The following is a 21,996-nucleotide window of genomic DNA, read 5'->3' as shown; positions in this document are numbered from 1 at the left end:
CCCAGCGCCGCTCCGCGAGGGGACCCCAGAGCCCCGTCCTGACCCGAGATGCCCCGTCTCCCACGCCCGGCGCGCTGTCTGGCTGACATCAAGCGTCCGGTCGCCCACGTCCACTGGAGTCCCGGCTCCGCGGTGGCCCACGGCGAGAGAGCCGGCCAGGGTCACCCCGCAAATGAGCGTGACGGGGGGCTGAGCGCAGGAAGTTGGCCACCAGCTGCAGAGATGCCGCCACTGTGTGTGCACGCACGTGTGCGTGTGTGCGTGCGTGTGTGCGCGCGCGTGTGCGTGTGCCAGCCCAGGGGCTTGAGCCGGGCCTGGGCACTGTCTCTGAGCTTGCTCTGCACAGGGCTCGGGGCTCTGCCACGTTACGCACCGTCTCCCACTGGGGGATTTTTTATTGGTGAACCGGGTTTTCATGAGCCTCGCGGGCTTTCCTGCCCAGGCGGGCTTCAGACCTCGATCCTCCGATCTCAGTCTCCTGAGTGGCTGCGCTCACGGGCGTGACCCCGGGAGCCTGGGGGGTTCCTGCGGCTCCGGCCGCAGTCACTACCTCGGGTGAGACGCGTCGGGGGGGGGGGCTTCACCCAGTAAGACGGGTGCAGGCTGCCGCAGGCCCCCACGCAGGGCCCGGCAGGGATTCCACAAGTGCCTGCTCCGTCTGGTATTTGCCATAAACACAGATTGTTTAATATTCCCAAGCAGTGGAAATGAACCAATAAGAGCCACCTCCGGAAAATTAAAGATGACAGGTGCAGTGAGGATCGTTCCTCCTTGTCAGATTTCAATTTAAATTAAATGGTGGCCCTCAGCACTAAGACACAGACCCTGACCCCTGAGTAATTACATCCCGAGATCATCCTCTTTAATTTGGAGGATGCTGTTCTATTCTGGAAAGCGTTAGGAAGGCCGGATGCGCGGGGTTGAAGCTGTGCCGTCTTCGGAAAGCCCTGCTGGGTTTTTTCTTCCCGTTCCTGCCAATCCATCTGCCTCCCCGCCCCACCCACCCCTTCCTCCTAGTGAGGTGGGCTGGCGCCCACGCCCCCTCCCCTCCCCCACGCCCCCTCCCCTCCCCCACTGCCACCGTCCACCGGCCGAATGACGCTGCGGGCTCCGGAACGGCTGAGGGCGGTGAGCCAGGCAGGACGGGCCGGCCGCAGGGAACGGGGGACCCAGCCCTCCCCACACTGCCCCTCCACCCTGCACCGGGGGCTCCCCCCACGGAGGAGGAAAGTGAGGGAAAGCCCACCCCAGAGCGGTGCGGGGCTTCTACCCCCGGTCACCAGGCGTGTGCTGGAAACAAGCACGAGTTTACCCTAAGTCACCAAAATGAGCGCGGGGATCATCCGGTCTCCAGAAAGGAGCAACCGTGCAGATGAGACACACGCGCACGCACACACACACGCCACCACCACCACCACCACCACGTACCAGTGACCTTGAACGACCTCACCGCTCCAGCAGTCACACGACAAAAATCACCCAGAAATCCGCGCTCACAGAATCCTGAGCCCAGGGACGGCTCACCCTCGGCTAGAAGCCGGGGTTCTGCGCGGACATGCCTCTGGAACATTCTACCTTACAGTCCCTTACAGAGAGTCCCCTCCCTCACCTCTCCTTCCCAGCGGCATTCGCCCCGGCTGGCGGGCAGACCAACGCGTCCCACGAGTCCTCGACCTGAGTCGTCCAGACACCCAGAACAAGCGCCCGCATCCCCCCGACTCAGGGAGGGAGGGCCAGGCTCTCCACGGCAGAGCCGGACAGTCGCGCACCCGGCAAGACACGGGGCCAGGCCTCCCGGCAAACCCGCCCCAGCCTCTGAGGGGCGCGCGGGTGCGAGGAGACGGAAGAGCTGCTCACGACCGGAGCGTGGGGGCACGGGTGCGAGGAGAGGGAAGAGCTGCTCATGACCGGAGCGTGGGGGCGCGGGTGCGAGACGCAGGGGCTACTCACGATCAGAGGGTGGTCCCGGCCCATGGCGATCACCGTCCGGGTTCACCGTGCGCAGCAGCTGCACCATGATCTCTTGGATGTGCTGGTAGGTGAAGGCCTGCAACACAGTCAGGGGAACCCCGTGACCGGCGGAGCGTGGGCTGCACACGCCGGCCGGAACACAGACAAGGGGTTCAGACGCGGTGACGGCCGACAGCCGCTCCGTCACCGCTGCTGTTACCCCGGCGTGGCCGCTGCTACCCGCGTCACCGCCCCCGTGACATATCACCGTCACCACCGCTGCGTGGCCACCATGACTATGCCGTCACCACCCTTGCCACGACGGCGCCATCACGGCTGACATCCCGTCCTCATTCCGCCATTGTCACCACCGCTGTTGCTTTTCCGCCCTGACTTCACCTCTGTCATGGTCACCCCTCACGCTGCTCAGCACTTTGCCTTGTGTACCAGAACTCCACCTGTAATCCTAGCAACTGAGGAGGCTGAGATCGGAGGACCATAGTTCAAAGCCAGCCCATGCACGAGAATCTATGAGATTCTTACCTCCAAGGAACCACCCAAAGGCCAGAAGTGGGGCCGGGCCCAGGTGGTAGAGCACCAGCCTTGAGTGAAGCAGCTCAGGCCCTGGGTTCAAGCCCCAGAACCAGCACACACACACAAAGGGAAACTCCACGAGCCCTCTTGGGCGTGAGGTGGTGGTAAAGGGCTTGCTTAGACTTTGGCCTCCCTGTCCTCCACCACAGAACCCCGCCGTTCTGTCACCAGCGTGCCCACAGGCCAGCTGCGTGAGCCACTTCAGAGACGTCACAATCCTGTCCTCCCACGTCTCCTTTGTCCGTCTCAGGTGCTACAGAATCGGGCTGAGAAGCGCCAAGCACCAGGGGGACACGCGTGGGCCCTGGTGCAGCCGCGCGGAACCTGCCCGGGCACAGCGACGTCGGGTCCCCGCGGGGCGGGGGCCGCCGAGGCCCGGCTCCACCGGCTCTACGGTGCCGCACCTCAGGGCCGCCTGCCACAAAGGACTTCTCGTCTCTTCTCATTTCGAGAGGCGTCTCCCCTTCTCTAGTCCCCACCGCGCGTGTGCGTGTCCAGGATAACGGTCATACAAAATCCGTGATTTCCTTAACCGACGGTCACCGGTGACTTCGATCCACTTTAAGGCTTCTCCGTCTTTCTCACGGCGACCCCTTCTTGGGAAGCCTGGGCCGTGCCTTCCCACGTCACCCGTGATCGGTGGGGCAGAGGTGGGGGGTGAATTTCCAGGTGGGCTTCTGCTTCCCGGCGGAGGAGAAGACAGGCACCTCGTTTTCTCCATTCCCACGGTGCATTCTGTGACCCCGAGTTTGATCTCCATTCCCACGGTGCATTCTGTGACCCCGAGTTTGATCTCCATTCCACGGTGCATTCTGTGACCCCGAGTTTGAGCCCCGGCTTCCGCCAGCGAGCAGGAAAGCCCTGCCCGGGAGGCTCAGCGACCTGACGCCCCGCACGCGGCCCAGCCCCGCCGAGTGCTGTCATCAACTCATCCCGCGCCGGGTCCGCGTGCCGTTCCCGGACCCACGCCGCGGGCTCCGTTGAAATGAAGTTGCTGTCTGCTCCCAGTGTCCTGAGACTCGGGGTGAAGCTGGTGCCTTGGGAAGTTGCTGGAGACTCAGCCAGCTGCTGCTCCTCCATCCAGAATAACATCTGCTATATATAATTCAGCATTCCTCCCGTCTCCCCTTCCCTACCACCCCAAGGAAGCCAGGATAACAGTGGCTACAATCGGGACCTGGAGAAACCTTCTCTGAACATCTTCAGCTATCTAGCAGGGGACACGTTGAAGAATAGCTGGGTAGAGGGGCTTCTGCCTGTAGAAATCCTTTCGTGCCCAGCAGGTGCCTCGGCTAAGTCTAAGTCTCTGGTTGGGGGGGGGGGTCTCTCAGCTTTGCCTCCCTTGGAACGTTCTGCACGTAAGTTCCGGTAGGCAGCCAGGGCCGATGCCTCCCACTCCATCACGGCGCTGGGGACTCGGGGACAGCGGGGGTCTGTTCAGTGCCTGCCCTTGGGGGTCAGTGTTGGCAGCGCACAGCCGCAGGTCAGCGCCCACGCGCGGGGCGCGGATGCGGGGAGGAGATGGGAAGTCCGCGGGGCGAGGGGACTCCGCAGGGGGTCGCCGGCAACCCCGCAGCCTTCTCCTCGCGTCTCAGAGAGGATCGTCCGTCCTGCCTGTGACCACGGCTCTCAGTTCACGAGCCCAGCGGCGTCACGGCCCCCTCGGCCCCGAGCCGGCGCAAGGTGTGTGGGTGGGTGGCAGGCGTGTGCTGGATGGACGGACACACAGACGGGCAGACAGGTGAAAGTAAAGGTGAGCGGAGGTCGTCCGAATCTACTTCCTTTCTTCGCACTTCACAGCGTGTGGCACAAACTATAAATAGCATGCTAGGTGGTCCGTCCTCCACACGCCAAAGATGCCAGGCTCCCATTTCCTTCCTTGCTCTGCGTCCATCCCTCTTCCTTCCGTAAGGACACCGTGCCACCGAGACTCGTCCTCCAGGGGAGATTTCATGCGTGTAAGTAATTAGTTTGGAGGTGTCTGGGGAAGATTACAACTACCCTGGTCAGACCTTCACTGAAGCATGTAATTCCTTACGCCCAGGCAGGAAAGCCTCCTTCTGCTCCTGAGGCCGGCTTTCTTCATAGGAAAAAGCATTCTACCTCCACCCAGGTCGACTCAATCAGCACCGCAGAGTTGCTACGTCCCATCTCTCCGTCATCCCTTCCTGTGGCCAAGGGAACCTTCTCAAGCCAGAGGAGACACAAGCAAAGCCGGCTGGGATGGCTCACAAAACGTGTAGGGTCAACTGTCACCTCGAGCAAAAGTCACCCTAGCTCTCTGCGCACTCAGACGGTTCTCCTAATGGATGCAAAGGGTTGTTTGCAAATAGCCACGCTTTGTTCCACGGCCACTACCAACCAGAAAGGGAGATGAAGTCACGGGCTCCGCGCCTGGTCCTGACGCCGCCTCTGACTTCTCACCTCCCGCCGTGCTTCCCGTGCCCGGGTGTTCATTGGGGTGGGCGGTGGACGAGAGAGGCTGCCCTTGGGATTCTGGGGAAATAGACAGGGTCCGCGCCGTGGTGTGTGGACCCCGTCCATTAGCTCTGTGAGCCACGAGAAGCAGACGGACACCGCCGAGCTGAGCCTGGCGTCCAGTCACACAGGAGGCGGCGAAGGCTGCCCACGCAGGCCGGCCTGAGTCCTGACGGCCCCCGCCCGGCATGTCGGTCCCCGGGGACGCACCCACAGGGTCCCCACAGGTGCATCGACGACAGTAACACCGAGACCACCCGCTGCTTCGCTGTGAGATTTCAGGACAACCGCCGCTGACCTACCTTTCTCATTAGAGCCTGCTGAGTATACACATAATGTAGGACACGCGTCAGCATGTCTTTCTTGAAAGTCAACTAATTGAAGATGAGAGCATCGATCAGACCGCAGAGATTAATTATTGAGTGTTGACTCAGCATCGGGCCCCGCGCCCGGGAGGTGCGGAAATACAGAAGGAAGGCAAGCCGGGCTGGGCCCTGCGCTGGGAACGTCGGGGAACGATGTCGAGGACGGCCAGGGGAGAGGGGTCTCAGTCAATAAGACCTGCCTCGCCGCGTCTCCAAGAGTCGGGGCCGGCCGCGTCAGAGACAAATCCAAAGACGGCCGCGCTGCTTCCACGCGCACCGTCGCGGTGGTCAGGGGTCCGTGACGAGGGGGCTCTGGGGGGCGCGGACCGCCAGGGCCGAGGCCTGGACGGGAGGACGCCGGGCGCCGTGGCCCAGTGCCGGCGGGCGCGGGAGAGCCCCTCGTCTCCGCCATCCGGGCACTGAAGGGGCCGAACGCCCGCCGGCCGGCCCCCTGTGCCCGCCGCCACCGACGGGCCTCTCGGACGGAAGGATAACTTCTTAGCCGAAAAGAGAAAGAAAAGAAGCGTAGCCTTGTCTCTCCAGGCGTCCTCACGTAACCAGAGCCTAGGCCACGCCGCGCGGGGGGGAGTGCTGAACCGCGGGTGAGACCGCCGGCATGCAGAGCCGCCGGTGCACACAGGAAACCACGTCACCAGGGTCTCTTCCTGACCCTGGGGTCAGCTCGCGATCCCGTCCCCTCTTGCCTTGGGGAGCAGGTGCTTCCGTGGGGCTCGCGCCCTCGTATCCCGAGCTCGGCCTCCTCCTGCCATGAGAACCTTCCGCTGACGGCCAGCATCCAGCCCTGGGGGACGCGGACGACCCCCCTCCCCAGAGAGTCCTTCCTTCGGGTGCCAGCAGACCGCCAGGCCGTGACAGACGGGCGTCGCGTGCTCAGGCTGCAGGTGGGAGGTGCCGGGCTGGGTCCCCCCACAGCGGTGTTCCGGAGTGATTCTGCCATTCAGACACCGCAGAGGCGCCAAAGCCCAGGCCGGGGGGGGGGGGGGGGGGCGGGGAGGGCCAAACCCCATAAGAGCGAGCGCCAGGCCGCCTCTGAGGCCGGAGGATCCATTACCTCCGATTTTACTACAGTTCAACCACAGGTTCCAGGGCCGTGGTTAGCTCACGGTCACCTGCCTATTAAATTTTAAAACAACAGACCAAAAAACCTGAGTTCTCACTTTGTTCCCAGGGCCTTCGACCTTTAATTCTCCCCGGGGTGCAGGGGAAAGGGGGAGAGGGGCTTGGGCGACACCGGGAAGGGGTCCCCGCGCTGACCCTCCCAGGAGGTCAAGCCCGTGGGTGCCGGGTGGTGGTGTGGGCGCCCTGGGGACGGGCACAGGACCCAGCCGCGCACGGGCCTAGCCGGCAGACCGCGTGCCGGGGCACCCCCGTGTCCCCATTCAGACAGGGGAGTCAGGTCCTCCTCAAAGCCCAGCCCGGGGGCTACACCCCAGACACAACACCAAGGGCCTGGCGGGGGCAGCTCCTTGCTGGGCCAGCCGGGGGGAGGAACCGTCCATGGCGGCAGAAGCCAGGCCTTTGCCCCTCACTGGGAAGGAGGGGGGGCGGGCTGGGGGAGGGACTCAACACCATCAATAAGAACCGCTCACCCAGGCCAAGGCAGACCCTCCCCCCCACCTCCCCCCCAGCCACCCAGGCGACCCCCACACAATGACAACTGTGACCAGCACCCTGTCCCCATCACCCCGCCCCCTGGAAGTGTCCTGGGCTGTAATCGCCGTAGCCGCTCAGCAGGGCTGTGTCTGGCAGGGCCTGGGGGTGCGGGGGGGGGGCAGAGTCTGTAGTCAGGAATGGCAAGGGCCGCGGCACCGTGCCAGCCCAGAGCCAGGAATAACCCGCCGTGTGCCGGTACCAGCTACAAACCACCGGAGGGAACAGCCAGCATGCTTGCTCTGGGAGTTGTTTCCTTTTGCTTTGTTTTCATGCAGAATTCTAATGATGAGAAATAGCACGAGGCAGGGTAGACAGATAAAGGTGACCCGGATGTGAGAACTAATAAAGGACCGCCCTCACACATTCCAACAGAACCAGAGGTGAAATCAGAAGACTCAAGAGTGGCCAGCCCCACCCCCGGCCTGTCCCCCCACTTCTAACAGCCCCCCTGCAGACCGGAGGTTACAAGAGTAGGACAGCACTGGGTCCGCCTGCCTCTCTCTGCCTTCCCAGAGGGGCTGGGGGAGAGACAAAGCTCTGAGCCTCGTGCGCTGTGTCTGGGCTTGGGGAGAGTCCGGGCCTCCCTCGGCATAAAGGGATAACGTGACCCACCTTGGCCAGGCTTCGGGACCCGCCCACAGGCACCCACGGTCTCTAATGACTAGGGGTTGCTAGGTAACTCAACCAGGTGTCTACATAGGAATGCAGCATGAAATCCTCCAGAAATACAGTGGCTTAGAAGAAGGAGAAAACAAAACAAAGCCAAAAAAGCCATGCCCGCAGCCTTCCCCACCCCCCGGGCCCTGGGGGTGAAGCTGGGGAACAGCTCCCTCCCTTCTCAGACTCTGCCTGCTTTATCTTGTCTTATTGAGATAAATAAGCCTGCTGAAGCTTCCGCCCGGAGGCCCCCGTCCCGGGAGACCCCTGGGAAGGCCCGTGTGGTGATCTCTGGTTTCCGGTGGGCTGACGGGACCTGGGGACTGACGGCCCGTTCCACCCCAGCAGCCCATCCAGAGATCCGGATGTGCAAGGCCTTTGCACACGCCACACAACCACCGCCCAGAGATAATGGAATGTTGAGTGGACAAATGGGCCGGAGACGCGGCCATCTTGTGGTTTATAAGATGTAGATTTGAAAGTGCTCAGCTTTAGAGACTGGAGAGGGCTCTCAAATTAAGAAGGCAAAGAACTGAGGGACGCGCCCAGCGGCTCCTCCACTTCCTGTAAATACCGAAGGACAAAGAATCGTCCCCGTAGGACAGCGTCCCTGCACGGCGGGGCGCGTCAGAGTCAGCGCGCGCCCCTTAGAGCGGCACCACAGAGCTGCCCGAGTTCAAGCCCGCCCCCCGGCCTGGACCACGACGCAAGGGCAGCTCTTTGGCTCCGGGCCTGGGGCCCTCCGCCGGCGCCGGCACCTTCCGCCCCAGTGCCCTCCATCCCAGGAGGACGGACGGGAGGACCGGGCGCGGGGGGACCGGTGCCGAGAATCACCCTGCACGAGGCCGGGAGGGGCTCGGGTCGGACGCTTCCGGACTTGTCATTTTCAGTGTGGTTCAAAGTGATGGCGGCCACGGGATGAGGCCTACACCTCAAAGGAAAAGCTGTTGGGGGGGGGGGAGAGAGAGAGAGAGAGGGGGGGGGGGGGGGAGCAGTGCCCCCCACAGAGGCCCCCAGGAGGGCCGCACCCTCCACCCCGCTCTGCAGTGACAGCAGCCCTGGAGAGCTCATTCAGCAAAGACAGCGCCCGCACACACACACGTGTGCAAACAGACATACGCCTACGCACACAGGCACGCACACACGCCCATGCACGTGGGCCCACACATCCCTGCCTAGGCACGCACGCACGAGGAGGGCGTGGGCGGGTGTGCATGCTTGTGTGTGTACGTCGTGCACACATACCTGCGCACGCGTGCGAGCCTGCACACGCGTGCCCGCGCCCACACGCACACGCCTTTGTGGCTCCCGCACCCTCGCCGTGCATGGAGACAGGACGGCGAGGGAGACGGACCGCCCCCTCCTCAGCGCCTGAGACCGGAGGGGATTCGCCGTCCCACCGGCTTTGGGGGGAGGGGAGGCATCTCGGGCCGGCGACCCCAGTCTGGACGTGAAATTCATTTCCTTGTATCCGCCCATCACCGGAAAGCAGGGTACGTATGGCTTCTGGGAATCCTGGACGTGACACGAGGCCTCGGGGACTGAAACGGCCCCCCGGGGCCTGGGGACTGGCAGGCCTCTGAACGGCCCAGACTTGGGTGTCAGCCCAGTGACGCTGTCCCGCAGATCGTGACCCGCTGACACGGGTGTGTGAGGACATTCTCTAGGACACAGGCAGTGCCGTGAGGTCCCTGATGGCCAGCGCCCACCTGCGCCTCCACCCACTGCCTCATGAATGAAAGGATGGATGATGAGCAAATGAATGAACCCAGCCACCACACTGACCCAGTCATAAGAAAAGATGTCTCTTGGAGCAGTAAGAAGAAGAAGGAAGAGATGACAGAGACTACACACAGGGACTTCACACTAGTGGCTGACTATAGGATCCAGGCGATAGGAAATACCATTCCTCAGTTGTCTAATGCTAGCCAGTCACTGACACAGGCCTTCCAGAAAGCTCTATGGAGCATGTTCTAGGAAGGAGAGAGAGGAGGAGACAGGGGCACTGCTTCCACGCCTGCTTAGGAAAGGTTTACTGGTTATTCTATCTCCATAGCCTTCTGGAACCAGGCGCCTAGAAGGACGGACCACTGTGTGGACTTCCAGACGAGTGGAGGCTGCCCAAGAAAGGCAGGCTTGAGCCAGCTCCACGCATCAGCTCGGCTCCCTTCGGATTCCACCCTCAGGCAGCCTCACCTGTGCCCCCAGCCCAGCCGCTGGGGAGTGAGGCCTCCCAGCTCCCCCCCCCCACCCCCCGGCTCCCTGTCCTGCCCCCCCCCCCAACCCCAGCCCTCCAGACCCGTCTCTGCACCCGGGGCCTGGGCGCCGCTGGCTCGGGAAGAAGATCCAACGGCAGGAGCAAACTCCCAGGCCCCAGACGGGACGTGGGGCGTGAGACGCCCTCCCCCTGCCTCCCTGCGCCCTGGGGCTGGGAAAGCAGAGCCAGCCCCGCCCACGCTCAGCCCACCCGACACCCCGACTCCGCCGGCCCCCGGCCCCCAGCCCCGAGGACTCACCGGGTCCTGGCCGCTCAGCACCTCCAGGAGGCTGTTCAGGAGCTCGACGCAGTACTTCTTCTCCAGGGTCGGGTGCCCCCTCTTCCTTCTGCTGCAGCAGGTCCTTCAGCTCCTTCGTGATGACCGGAAGCAGGATGTCCCGGCACTCTGCGGGGACACGCGGCGTGTGGGGGGGCGGGGGGCGGGCGGGGCGGGGGGCGGGGGCGGGGGGGGGCGAGGGCGGGCGGGCGGGGCGGGGGGCGGGGGCGGGGGGCGGTGACCTCCAGCTTACTGCTGCAGCTCCGTGTTCACATCACCATCTCACCTGAGCGGTGACGGTGCACAGGCGTCAGTAGACACCTAGCATCTGTTCGCAAAGTCTGAGTGTGCGCTATAGTTTGGTGTGGAAACTGTGCGATAGGATTCTATGGCGACTTCTCATTAAGCGAGCAACTCATAAAGGTGTTCCCCTTGCGGAAACGTTAGCTATTAACGATCAGGCTAGGATTTCTTTGAGACACCAGTCACGATTCCAGTTCCTCCATGGATCCGCACTCCCCAGAGGCAACGAGCAACGTATACGTATGTAAAATGCACTGAGTGTGTAAAGCGAATGAGACCCTGACAAGGGAGGGTGGAAACACCACACTGGCTTCTGTTTTTCACAGCTCGCTGGGCAGAGGGAGTCAGCGGTGGCCCAGAGCCTGACTCCAAAACCACAGTACTGTCCAAAAGTATGGGGGGCGGGGGGACAGAGAGAAGGAGAAAGAAGAGGAAGAGGAGAGGAGGAGGAAGGAGGGAGAGGAGAAGGAAGAAAGGGAAATGGGATAGAGGAAGAGAAGGAGGAGGAGGGAGGTGGAGGAGGGGGAGGAGGGGGAGGAGGGAGAGGGGGAGGAAGTTTCAATCCCCAGCACCAAAAATAACAAAACAGAACAAAAGCAAAGACGGGACCATGTGCTGAGGGTTGGCACCGGCTTTGGGGCCCCCGTGCTGATTGCTCCCTCCAGCTGTAAGCCGGGTCGGGAGGCAGAAGGAGGCAGAGATGCCACCAACAGCCCTGTGCTCGTGAGCTCGGCCTTCCATCATTCCCTCACGGTCACCTCCTGGGCGTTCGCTGCGTGATGGGCACTGATGTGGGGTGCAAGGGGGGGGGCAGGGGGACCACAGATAAAGCCTAGAAGGTAGGCAGCAGGATTGTGCAGAGGAGGAAATCCCCGTGCCGCCCCCCTCCCCCCTCCCTGCTGCCAGAGCTGCGGAGCTGTGGTTGGGGTCTGAGGAGTCTGGGTAGCGAGTTCACGCCAGTCCACCGCTCCACCAGCTCCCGCCCCCTCGGGTCCCAGGAAACGGTGCTGGCAGACCCTAGACAGCACTGGCTGCCTTGAAGAGCATCAGGACCGACTTAAACCCACACCAAAGCAGGAGAAGGAGGGGCGACTCCCCAGCTCCTCTGTGCCGGTGGGAGAGCTGATGGGGGGTGGGGGGTGGGCGGGAATCACGTGGAGGGGCTGGACCGAGCGACCGGGATCGCAGAATTCTGGGGTCGGACAGTGGGGCTGCCGGCTGCGCGCGTGGCGTGGATGTTCGCGATGCTGCTGGCCAGCGGTGTGTCAGCCTGAAAGCTGTCAGCTCCCTGGCTCAGCAACGCGGGCGGCAGCCCCTGAAGAAGAAGCGCTGGGTTCTGGGAATCAGCAAGATTTTCACAGAGAAAGCCATTAATAAGGCGGCCTGCTTTTTTTTTTTCTTTCTTTCAGAAAGTACTTTGTCTCCTCTTTAGTCATGATTTCTCGGAAACCTCTGGCTCCTCTGCTCCGAGATGAAATAATTTCTGTCATTTGTGAGTGGAGCCGGAAGGCCCCAGAAAGCAGCATTTGCAAATGGCCACTCGACTGTCAAGCAAACAGGCCTACACGGGTTCAAAAATAAATATTGCCAGGACCCAACTCGCTCTTCCTAGCCAGAGGTCACGGACACGGGAGACTAACGGGAGACCAGGAGGCCCGGCCCGCCCGCCCGCCGGGGGTCCCGGGTCTCACGAAGGCCAGCAGGGCAGCCCTCAGCACAACTGGAACTGTAATTCTGTCCCCAGCCAAGGGAAGGAACGGAGGGGAGGGGCCGGGGAGGGGAGGGGAGGGGCCGGGAGGGGGGAGGGGAGGGGAGGGGAGGGGAGGGGCCGGGAGGAGAGGGGAGGGGGAGGGGAGGGGAGGGGCCGGGAGGGGAGGGGAGGGGGGAGGGGAGGGGCCTGGAGGAGAGGGGAGGGGAGGGGAGGGGGCCCGGGAGGAGAGGGGAGGGGAGGGGAGGGGAGGGGAGGGGAGGGGCCCGGGAGGGGGAGGGGAGGGGGAGCGCTTCCTTCCTTGAGGAAGTTCTGACCGGCGGCAGGGGACACCACGGCCCAGTCCAAGTGCCATGCGCTTCCGTAGCGCCTTCCTGGCCCACAGAGAAGACTGCGCACGAGATGCCGCGGGAGCAGCCTCAGAAGGCGTGGGCAGCCACCACGGAGAGCTTCCCGCGCGGTCCCCCGCTCCTCCGGAAAACTCCACCAAGCCCCGCACCCACGCGGCCCGGCCCCGCCTCCCCACGGTCTCCACTGCTCCTGAGGCAGACGCCCTCCCCCCCTACAGACGCCCCTCCCCCCCATACAGACGCCCTCCCCCCATAGACGCCCTCCCCCCCATACAGACACCCTCCCCCCAGACAGACGCCCTCCCCCCTACAGACGCCCTCCCCCCCTACAGACGCCCTCCCCCCCAGACAGACGCCCTCCCCCTACAGACGCCCTCCCCCCCCTACAGACACCCTCCCCCCAGACAGACGCCCTCCCCCCCTACAGACACCCTCCCCCCCTACAGACACCCTCCCCCCAGACAGACGCCCTCCCCCCCTACAGACGCCCTCCCCCCTACAGACGCCCTCCCCCCCAGACAGATGCCCTCCCCCCCTACAGACGCCCTCCCCCCAGACACCCTCCCCCCCATACAGATGCCCTCCCCCCCTACAGACGCCCTCCCCCCCAGACACCCTCCCCCCAGACAGACGCCCTCCCCCCCAGTGCAGAGGCCTTCCCCCCTACAGATGCCCTCCCCCCTACAGACACCCTCCCCACCAGACAGACGCCTTCCCCCCATACAGACGCCCTCCCCCCTACAGACACCCTCCCCCCCAGACAGACGCCCTCCCCCCCAGACAGACGCCCTCCCCCATACAGACACCCTCCCCCCCTACAGACACCCTCCCCCCCAGACAGACACCTTCCCCCCCCCAGACAGACGCCCTCCCCCCATACAGACACCCTCCCCCCCATACAGATGCCCTCCCCCCCTACAGACACCTTCCCCCCTACAGACGCCCTCCCCCCATACAGACGCACTCCCCCCCCCTACAGACGCCCTCCCCCCATACAGACGCACTCCCCCCCAGTGCAGACGCCCTCCCCCCAGACAGACGCCCTCCCCCCCAGTGCAGATGCCCTCCCTCCCTACAGACGCCCTCCCCCCTACAGACACCCTCCCCCCCATACAGATGCCCTCCCCCCCAGACAGACGCCCTCCCCCCCCACAGACGCCCTCCCCCCCCAGACAGACGCCCTCCCCCCCAGTGCAGACGCCCTCCCTCCCTCTCTCCCTCCGTCTCTCCCAGGGTGCCCTCCCTGCCACGTTGGCTGGGCCCTCAACCCACCTGCTTCTTTCTTACACACCCAACCCCCCCCGCGCCCACACCCCCCTGCGCCCATGGGGGGCTCTCCAGTGACTCTGTGCCCTGGGGGGGAAGGGCTGCTGTGCCCCTCCACGCAGACCTTTGTGTCTGCAGGGGCCTCGGGGCAGGTCGGGGGGCTCTGAGGCTCCTCGCGTGGTTGGATTCGGAGCCCCGCCTGCGGCTGCCCGGGCGGGGCAGGCAGAAGGACTTCGTGGGCCTCACAGGGCCGGGGCACAGGACGGCCGGTGTCGGCCCTGACTGCCGTCCAGCACCGAGGCGGAGGCCCAACAGCGGCCCGGGGCGCGGTGGCATGTCATTGCCACCCCCCTCCCCCGCCGGTGCCCGGAGAAAACTCATCCCCCCCCACGGGGCGACCCATCGCTACCCGGACGCCCCGCTCGGGTCAGGGGAGAGCCAGTCACAGCCCTGCCGGCGCCTCCCGCCATCTTCCCGGTGCTGCCCGACTCACCGAGTCACAAAGCCAGAGCCGCGCCTGCCCCGGCCGCCCTGGGAGCCCAACGAGGGCCGCCTGGGTGCCAAGGCCACTGAGGCGGGGGTCTTCAGGGTGGGGGGACGAGGGAGGGGGAGGGGAGGGGAGGGGAGGGGAGGGGAGGGGTAGAGGGAGTGAAGGGGGGAGAGAGAATCATCAAGCAAGGAATCCTTCCGGAATTGGAGTCCCGGATCCTGCTCACGGCGCAGACCAAGCCCTTGCTGCTACCGAACCCCATTCCCACGTAACTGGAACCTGGACGACGCGCTCGCCCTGGAGCGGTGCCCCGAGCTGAGCCGGGGGGACCGGGGGGCGTCGGGAGAGGCCAGCAGACGGGTGGACGACGCAGGCACGCAGCAGGATCTACGTGCTAGCGGAAGGGGTGTGTGGGTGCGCGCGCTGTACTAGCCACGCACACGCATGTGCAGTGTCTGCACCGTGCACGCAAGCGCTACGTAACCACGCCTGTGCGTGCATGTCTGTTATTATGGCAGAGACCTGAGGGAGTCGGGGTCCTCACCGGAGGGCGGGCCCCAGGACTGAGGCTCAAGTACTCAGTCTGCTTCTAGAAGGTACTGAGCAGGTGACCCCCCCCCCACCCCACAGCGGGAACCCCGGTCCTCCACGGAGACAGCAGCCACCAGCCACGTGTCTGAAACGCACTTGGAGAATCCCCACCACGGAGAGAGGCCGAGGGGGGGGGCCGCGGCCACAGTGACCGAGGAGAGGGCAGCCCCCCTCCCCAGGCCCGAGGGGCCCCCGCGACCCCGAGGCAGCTCTGTGGAGAGGGAGCCTCTGCCGGAGGGGCTGGAGGACTCGGCACTTCCCAGCTGCTGTGGAAATCAATTCCGCATGCCTCCTCCATTAGTGCGCTGTCTGAACGAGCGTTAATATGCAAGTTATCGTGTTAATCTTCGATGCTGAGCGAGAGTGTGTCATCATTAACCCTGCCGGCCTTGCATTTAGCCATACGGGCTTTTTTCCCCTCTCTCTCCCTTTCTCCTTCCCTCCCCTCCTTCTCTCTCTCTCTCTCTCTCTCTTTCTCTCTCTCACACACACACACACACACACACACAGTAAAAGAAATAGCATTATTTCTTTGGTGTCTCAAAGTTCTTACCTATCCATGGATTCAGGAACCCATTTCTCAACTGTTTGACTCTAACAGCCTGTAAGTCACCAGAAGCTGACTCGACCTCCCTGGCTCTTCCTTTGAGCTGATACATTCTCTAGAGGTGGAGCTGGGGGGGGGGGAGGCACCCAGGCCCCCGGAAGGAGGCCCACAGGCCAGGGGGCACGAATGAACAGGGCCACAGAGACACCCAAGAACGGCACCCTCGGCCCAGGAGACCGCACGTGGCGTTCAGAGCTCTGGGAGCCACGGACGGCACCGTGATAGCCAAGGGGAAAGGCCGGCTTTGGGGAACAGGAAATAAACTAAGCAATATCGGGAGAGTTACAGAGATCACGGGGGAAAATCACCAAGACGTGCAAGCTAGTACGTCTTTCTTCCCATGCAGTCATCCAAATTAGGGGAACTATTTTGATGAATAGCTTTAATATTCCAGCCTCACTTGCTCTCCGCATGCTAGCTTTAAACTGCTAGAGCGGCAGGAAAGGGGGTGATGGATTGTCCCCTGCTGTCCTCGGTCCCTCCCAGTCATGTCCCCTAATTGAGAACCGAGATTATCAGGAAGAAGAGCCACTTCTCAGGAGGAGATTACAAGAAGATGGGAAGAAGGTCCAAGACATAAGGTCATCATACAACGCCAATCCCTGGAATAAAAGTCAGGTTCCGTTGCCACCCAATGCAACAGCAAGCAGTTTATCATTTAAAACATCAGCAAAAAGACCTACGCTGCATGCTCACTCAACTTCAGGTTTCCAGAAAGAAATCACTTGTAAAATGGTTGGCTTATCTGAGTTTATCAAGGCACCTGGGCAGTTTCTTGGTGGGCCCCTAAACTGTCTTTGCTGAAAAGTGGGAACTCCTTCCTCGGGCCCATAAGTTAGCTAAAAGCCAGGGGGACATTGGGTGTCTGTATCTGCTTTTCTCCTGTTCTAAGCCACCACTTGCCAGTCACCTGACCCTCTAGAAAGACACAGTGAAAGAAGCGATCACGGTCAGCCAGGCCACCCCCATGCCTGAGAGTGTCGTTCATTCTTTGTCTATTTAAACCTACAGCTCAGCAGGCCTGGTGGCTCACCCCTGTCATCCTAGCTACTCAGGAGGGTGAGATCTGAGGATCACAGTTCAAAGCCAGCCCAGGAAGGAAAGCCCACGAGACTCTTATCTCCAACCAACCACCAGAAAACCACAAGTGGCACTCGTGGCTCAACGTGGTAGAGCACTAGCCTTGAGCAAAAGACCTCAGGGACGGTGTGCAAGTCCTGAATTCAAGCCCCATCATTGACAGAAATATACCTAGTGCTCATTTCTGTGCCCTGCAGATGGCTGGGGCTGGGGCTGGGGCTGGGGCAGTGCTGGCTCTGCCTCTTCCCGTGGCTGCCCGGCCCGTGACGTGGCTCCCTTCCTGTGGCCCACCATCACCACCACGTGTTCCTGGCACCTTGGGGCCCATGGCCGGAACTGCCCCGGGGCATCTCACGAGTGGGGGCCTGAGCCCAGAAGGGCCCCATCTGGCTTCTGTGTTCATGTTTCCCTCTCAGATTTCTGGCAGTCCTGTCTCGGGCTGTTCTCTAAAGGAGCGGGGACAAGGAGGGATCAGGTAGTCCCCCATTTAGACGAGTCACGGCTCCTGACGGGGGACCCGCCCCGCACGCGCCCAGCCCGGGTCACAGCCCGCCCCGTGGCTTAGGGCTCTGCGGGAAATGGCTGCCTCGTCATCCGCTGACATCGACTTTAGAAGGAAGCTTTGCCATCCAGACTCGCTCTCCGTGAGCGGAAGGCGACAGCCACAGCGGATGCAAGGGAAGTGAAGCGCTCTGACGGAAGCCAGAGGTCAGCTCCCTCCCGGCGACGGAGGAGGGCCGCGCAGGTCTACACCGCGCCGGCGCGGGGCAGATCCCGGGGAGCAGAGAGGCGGCGGTCTCCCCCGCGTCCACCGCGCTGCCCGGCCGCCCTCGGGACCGCCTGTCCCGCAGAGTCACCGCTGGGATCGGACAAGCAGCGCTGTGACCTTGGCCTTGCCGAGGTCACGCCCCCCTTTGGACCACAGCTTCCTTGGATGTGAAATGAGGCGGGTGGAGGACGGGGTTCCGTGCCATCTTTTCAGCAGTTCCCAAAGTCTCCCCTGATCATCTCCAGCACGCGGTGGTGAATCGCGTTTACCTTGTTACAGGGCAGACTTGCTGGGAAAAAAAGACTACAGCTTTGAAAAGGATCTGCTGGCGGGGGCGGGGGGGGGCGGATCGGACGCTGTCGTGTGCTTTTTTTGTTTTTTTTTTTTTGCCAGTCCTGGGCCGTGAACTCAGGGCCTGAGCACTGTCCCTGGCTTCTGTTTGCTCAAGGCTAGCACTCTGCCACTTGAGCCACAGTGCCGCTTCTGGCCATTTTCTGTATATGTGGTGCTGAGGAATCGAACCCAGGGCCTCATGTATACGAGGCAAGCGCTCTTGCCACTAGGCCATATTCCCAGCCCTGTCGTGTGCTTTAAAAAAAAGAAATCCATGGAATTGACTGCAGGCTCCGCAAGGGCTGTGAGCGCCGGGGTTCGGCGCAGAGCCCCCCGGCCTCCTTCCAAGTGGGCTCCACCCCTCACCACCGGCCTGGGTCTGCGGAACGGGGCCCCATGGAGGGGGAGTATCACTCACGCCAGGAAAGCACCACGTGTGCCGGCAGAGAGAAAGAGGGCACCGATGTCGGGGGCTCCGTTCTCGCTCTCTCCTCTTAGGAAAGGAGGTAGCGAGAGGGAGAGAGGGGGAGACCCGCCCGCTGGTGCACCGTCCGCCGAGCGTGGGGGAGCGACACGCAGAAAAGCGCGGCGAGGGCCCCTTCACGGGGTCCTCAGGAGAGACCGGCGCGCGCCGCCATGCCGCTGAGTCTCGCGGTGCCGCGCACATCCCCCTTCACACAGCTTTGCTGTTCTGTCTCGATGTGTTGAAGCAAACACCGCTGCCTCACGCGGCACGGCTGGCCGCTGACCCCGTGCCAACGCTCACCCCGTGCCAGCCCACCCACCCCGCGCCCCTGCGCAGGACTGCTCACCCCCCCCCGTGCCCGTCCGTGGGCCATGGCGGAGCCTCCGAATGCTAAGCCCCCCCCCCCAATCTGGGGACCGCAGGCATCACCCAGCCAACATCGCATGAACCGGGGGGTTACCCAGGTACGGCACAGAAAGTATTGCTGGCTCAAAGGCCACAGGGGAGGGGAAGGGAGGGGAGGGGAGGGGTGAAGGGAGGGGGGCACCGCCTGTCAGCTAGCTGCACCGGGAAGGGGCTGGGGGGGGGGGCAGACCTCTCCTAAGGAATGTTTCACAAGGTCCACATGGCCCGTTGAACACGTTACCCACTCAAGAGCCGTTTGCACTTCTTCCATAAGCTAAACCCAGTCCTGCTGATGCCTCCTCAATCAGAATGTCTGAGTGGGACCCGGAAACCTGCACTCTAATAAGCTCTCCGGTTCATTCTCACACTCAAAATCCGCACGGCTCGGTAGCAAGGCTCGGGATGGAAAAAAAAACCTCTGGCTGGAGACAGAGACGGCAGACCACAGACGGAGGAAAAGCACACGACCGCCCCACGTGCCTGGAGCCAAACCACCACCTCCCTCAGCTGTCTCAAGGACAGCAAGCCGGAGCGCTCCTAACACCAGTGTCGGCCCTGCATCCACGCACCGGTCCACTAGGTACCCGCCCTCCCCCCCCCCCCCACCGCCCCACCGTCTCAACTTCCCAGGCGGCCCAGGGCCACGCCCGCAGCCCTCACCTTGCTTCTTGAACAGGTTGCTCTGGACGACCTCGCTCAGGGACTGCACTTTCTGCTTCTGCAGCTTCACGGGAGGGATGCAGGTGTAGAACTCATACAGCAGTTGGCTGAGGGCAGAGGGGGAGCGGTTACACCCCCGGCCCCGCCCGCCACACCTCCCGGTCCGGGACCGGGGGCTCCCGGAGCCCCAGACCCCATCCTGATGGCATCGGGCTCATAGGAGCTTCAGAAAATACACAGACACGTTGTGAGTGACGAAGAGTATCGGTACTCAGAGATGTGAAGATCTGAAGGAAAAACACAACCAACAACGCTACGCGCTGACTGGGGAGCAGAGCCAGGCTTTATATGTGTATAAACACACATGAGGTCTGTGTCCTTAGATGTGTCTAAGTGTTCGTATGATCTGTGTCTTTATATGCGTATAAACGTAGGTGTGGTCTGCGCCTTTAAAGTTTCAGATTGTAAACACGTCGATCAACACTGAGGTTTGGGCTCAGGGGGCTGGTGGGGGTAGGTGGTAGCTCTCTAGGGGGGCAGTAGGGGCAGGTGGGGGCTCTGGCCCCGCCCTCCCTGGCCTGCCCCGCCCTGGCCCCACCCTGTAGTACCTAGACTCCCTCACTGGACTAGCAGCCAGAGAAGGGGTGAGAAGTTCTCACCTGAGCAACTTGGCGTCAAAGACAGTCTCCACGTCGTGCAGGACAGATGGAATGTATTTCAAAGCCGCCACCTGGGTGGGAGGTGAGAGAAATGGGTGAGATGGTCACGCTGGGCATGGTGCAGACACAGCTCAGGGCATGGAGACCCTGGCACCCTGGAACAGCACAAGGCTCAGAGAAGAGCGCAGAGGCTCTGTGCGCAGTGCTCAGTCTCCACCTCCCAGGGGGCAGCCACAGCCGGGACACCGTATCTGTCCACACTGCAAGTCTGTTCCCACGCCTGCTCAGCCGTGCCGCTCGGGCCAGACAGCCCCTCGAACCCGCGTCTACGGAGCGGGAGGATGGAGCTCTGTGTTGCAGGGACCCCAGGACTGAGCGCAACGCAGATGGGTACGCGACCAGCGGAGGGCCCGGCGCGCCCCGGCGCCCATCCGTGCAGGACGTGGAAGGCCTGGCTGAGGTGTCGATGTTTTACGACCACGGTGTGTTCAAGTCCATTGGCTGAGCAGAGGAACCGGAACATCACGGCAGATTCCTGCTTTCATCCGTCCACACCAAGACCGACCCAGTCCCTCAGAGCCCACGGCCCAGCTGAGCTGCAGGCAAATGGCAGGGCCCACCAGACCTTGAGCAAGGAGCTCTCGGGGTGAATATCACCCATGAACGCTCAAATCCCCCAGAGGGGGCGGTTCCACCCCCCTGAGCTCCCTCCAGTCCTGGCTGAGCGGCACCAGCATGTTTACAAGCACAGTTCCACCTGCCCTGGGCACCTGCCCCCCGACATCAAGTCCTGGCAGGCCATTTCACGCAGCCACCTCCCCCTGACCCCCGCTGAGCCACGCCCGGGCGCAGGGCGAGCCTCCACCCCATGCCCTGCTCGTGGCTGCACGTGGCTTCGCGTCTTTCCTAAGTACAGAGCACGCAGAAGGAAGACGCGGGTGTTCGTACAACTGTCAGCTCTCTCAGGCGAGCTGCTCCGTGGGCACGGGACGGGCATGGGCATCGCACGGGCATCGTACGTAGCTGGTCCGGTCAGACGGCCTCACGGGAAGTGGTAGGGAGTTCATCGCTGTCCACTATCCTTTCCCACACACCCGGGACCTGGGCAGGGCACATACACTCTTTTTAAATGAGTAACTTGCAACTGTACTTTGCAGCTCTTTGATTGCCTTTCCTAAGCGGCTTGTGCATATCTTTTTTTCCCCTCGTTCTGCTTTCAGGTGGTTTTTCTCACTGCTTTGTGCAGTTTCCTCAGCATCACGAGCAGGAAGGATTTCTCTGCACGGCTTTGGCTCTGTGTCTCACCTCTCTCCCTCCTTGCGCAGGAAGATTTTAATTTGCAAGCTGTCAGATTTGTCAGGCCTTTTCTTTAGAGCTAGTGGATTTCATGTCTAGAGATCCAGTCCTGCTTCGTTCAAATCAGGGCGATCCGAGAACACACACCTTTCTAGAGCGGGTCCACGGGCCCCCTCCGGGCAGGGCGGGGAAGGGGCCGAGGGGAGGCGGGGACGGCTGCGAGGGGGAAGGCCGGCCGCTGTGCTGCGTGTGGAGTGCAGGACTCGTGGAGACGGCTGCCGCGGGACTCGGCGGTGGCTCCGAGAGCAGGAGAGGAGGCCCTCCGTGTCCGTGTAATCGGACACACGCCATCCCGCGGGGCGCCCCGGGGGTCTAGCAGGGATCGGAGCGAAGCCGGGTACAGGGTGCCGCCATCCGCTGGCGTCAGGCCGCTGACCGCCGCCCCCGCCACAGGCCTCGTCGGTGCCCCTCTCGAGGGCTCACAGGAACTTCAGGGCACGAGGCTCCACCCACTCCTGGGGTGTAAAGAGCACTGACCTTGGAGTCCGGAGGCCTGTGTGGACTCAAGGTCAGGCTCCGCCCCAGGGCAGCGGGACCCGGGAGGCACCAGGCACCTTCAGGGCAGCCTCCTGGCCTCCTGGCCGATCTCCGGCAGAACTGGAAACGCTGCTCCTAGGAGCCAGGGGGCTCGGTGAAGGCAAGCAGCCAAGCAGCTGCTCTTCCTGCCTTCTTTGAACTACTGGCTCTCAGCTCTCCAGCTT

At 62.9% G+C, this 21,996-nt stretch overlaps 1 protein-coding gene across 1 annotated transcript in view; it reads right to left on the bottom strand.

Annotated features, from left to right (window-relative positions):
• Positions 1 to 21,996, bottom strand: part of Dock2 (dedicator of cytokinesis 2) — a 160,259-nt gene that overhangs the window by 84,520 nt on the left and 53,743 nt on the right. Inside the window, 6 exon segments of the mRNA XM_048334161.1 lie at positions 1,951 to 1,989; positions 1,991 to 2,047; positions 10,235 to 10,312; positions 10,314 to 10,381; positions 19,281 to 19,387; positions 19,940 to 20,010. Of these exon segments, the coding sequence (XP_048190118.1) occupies positions 1,951 to 1,989; positions 1,991 to 2,047; positions 10,235 to 10,312; positions 10,314 to 10,381; positions 19,281 to 19,387; positions 19,940 to 20,010 (420 nt within the window).

This window comes from Perognathus longimembris, chromosome 25 (assembly GCF_023159225.1).
Source record: "Perognathus longimembris pacificus isolate PPM17 chromosome 25, ASM2315922v1, whole genome shotgun sequence".
NCBI classification, from domain to species: Eukaryota; Metazoa; Chordata; class Mammalia; order Rodentia; family Heteromyidae; genus Perognathus; species Perognathus longimembris.
This window is presented reverse-complemented; position numbering and strand designations above follow the sequence as displayed.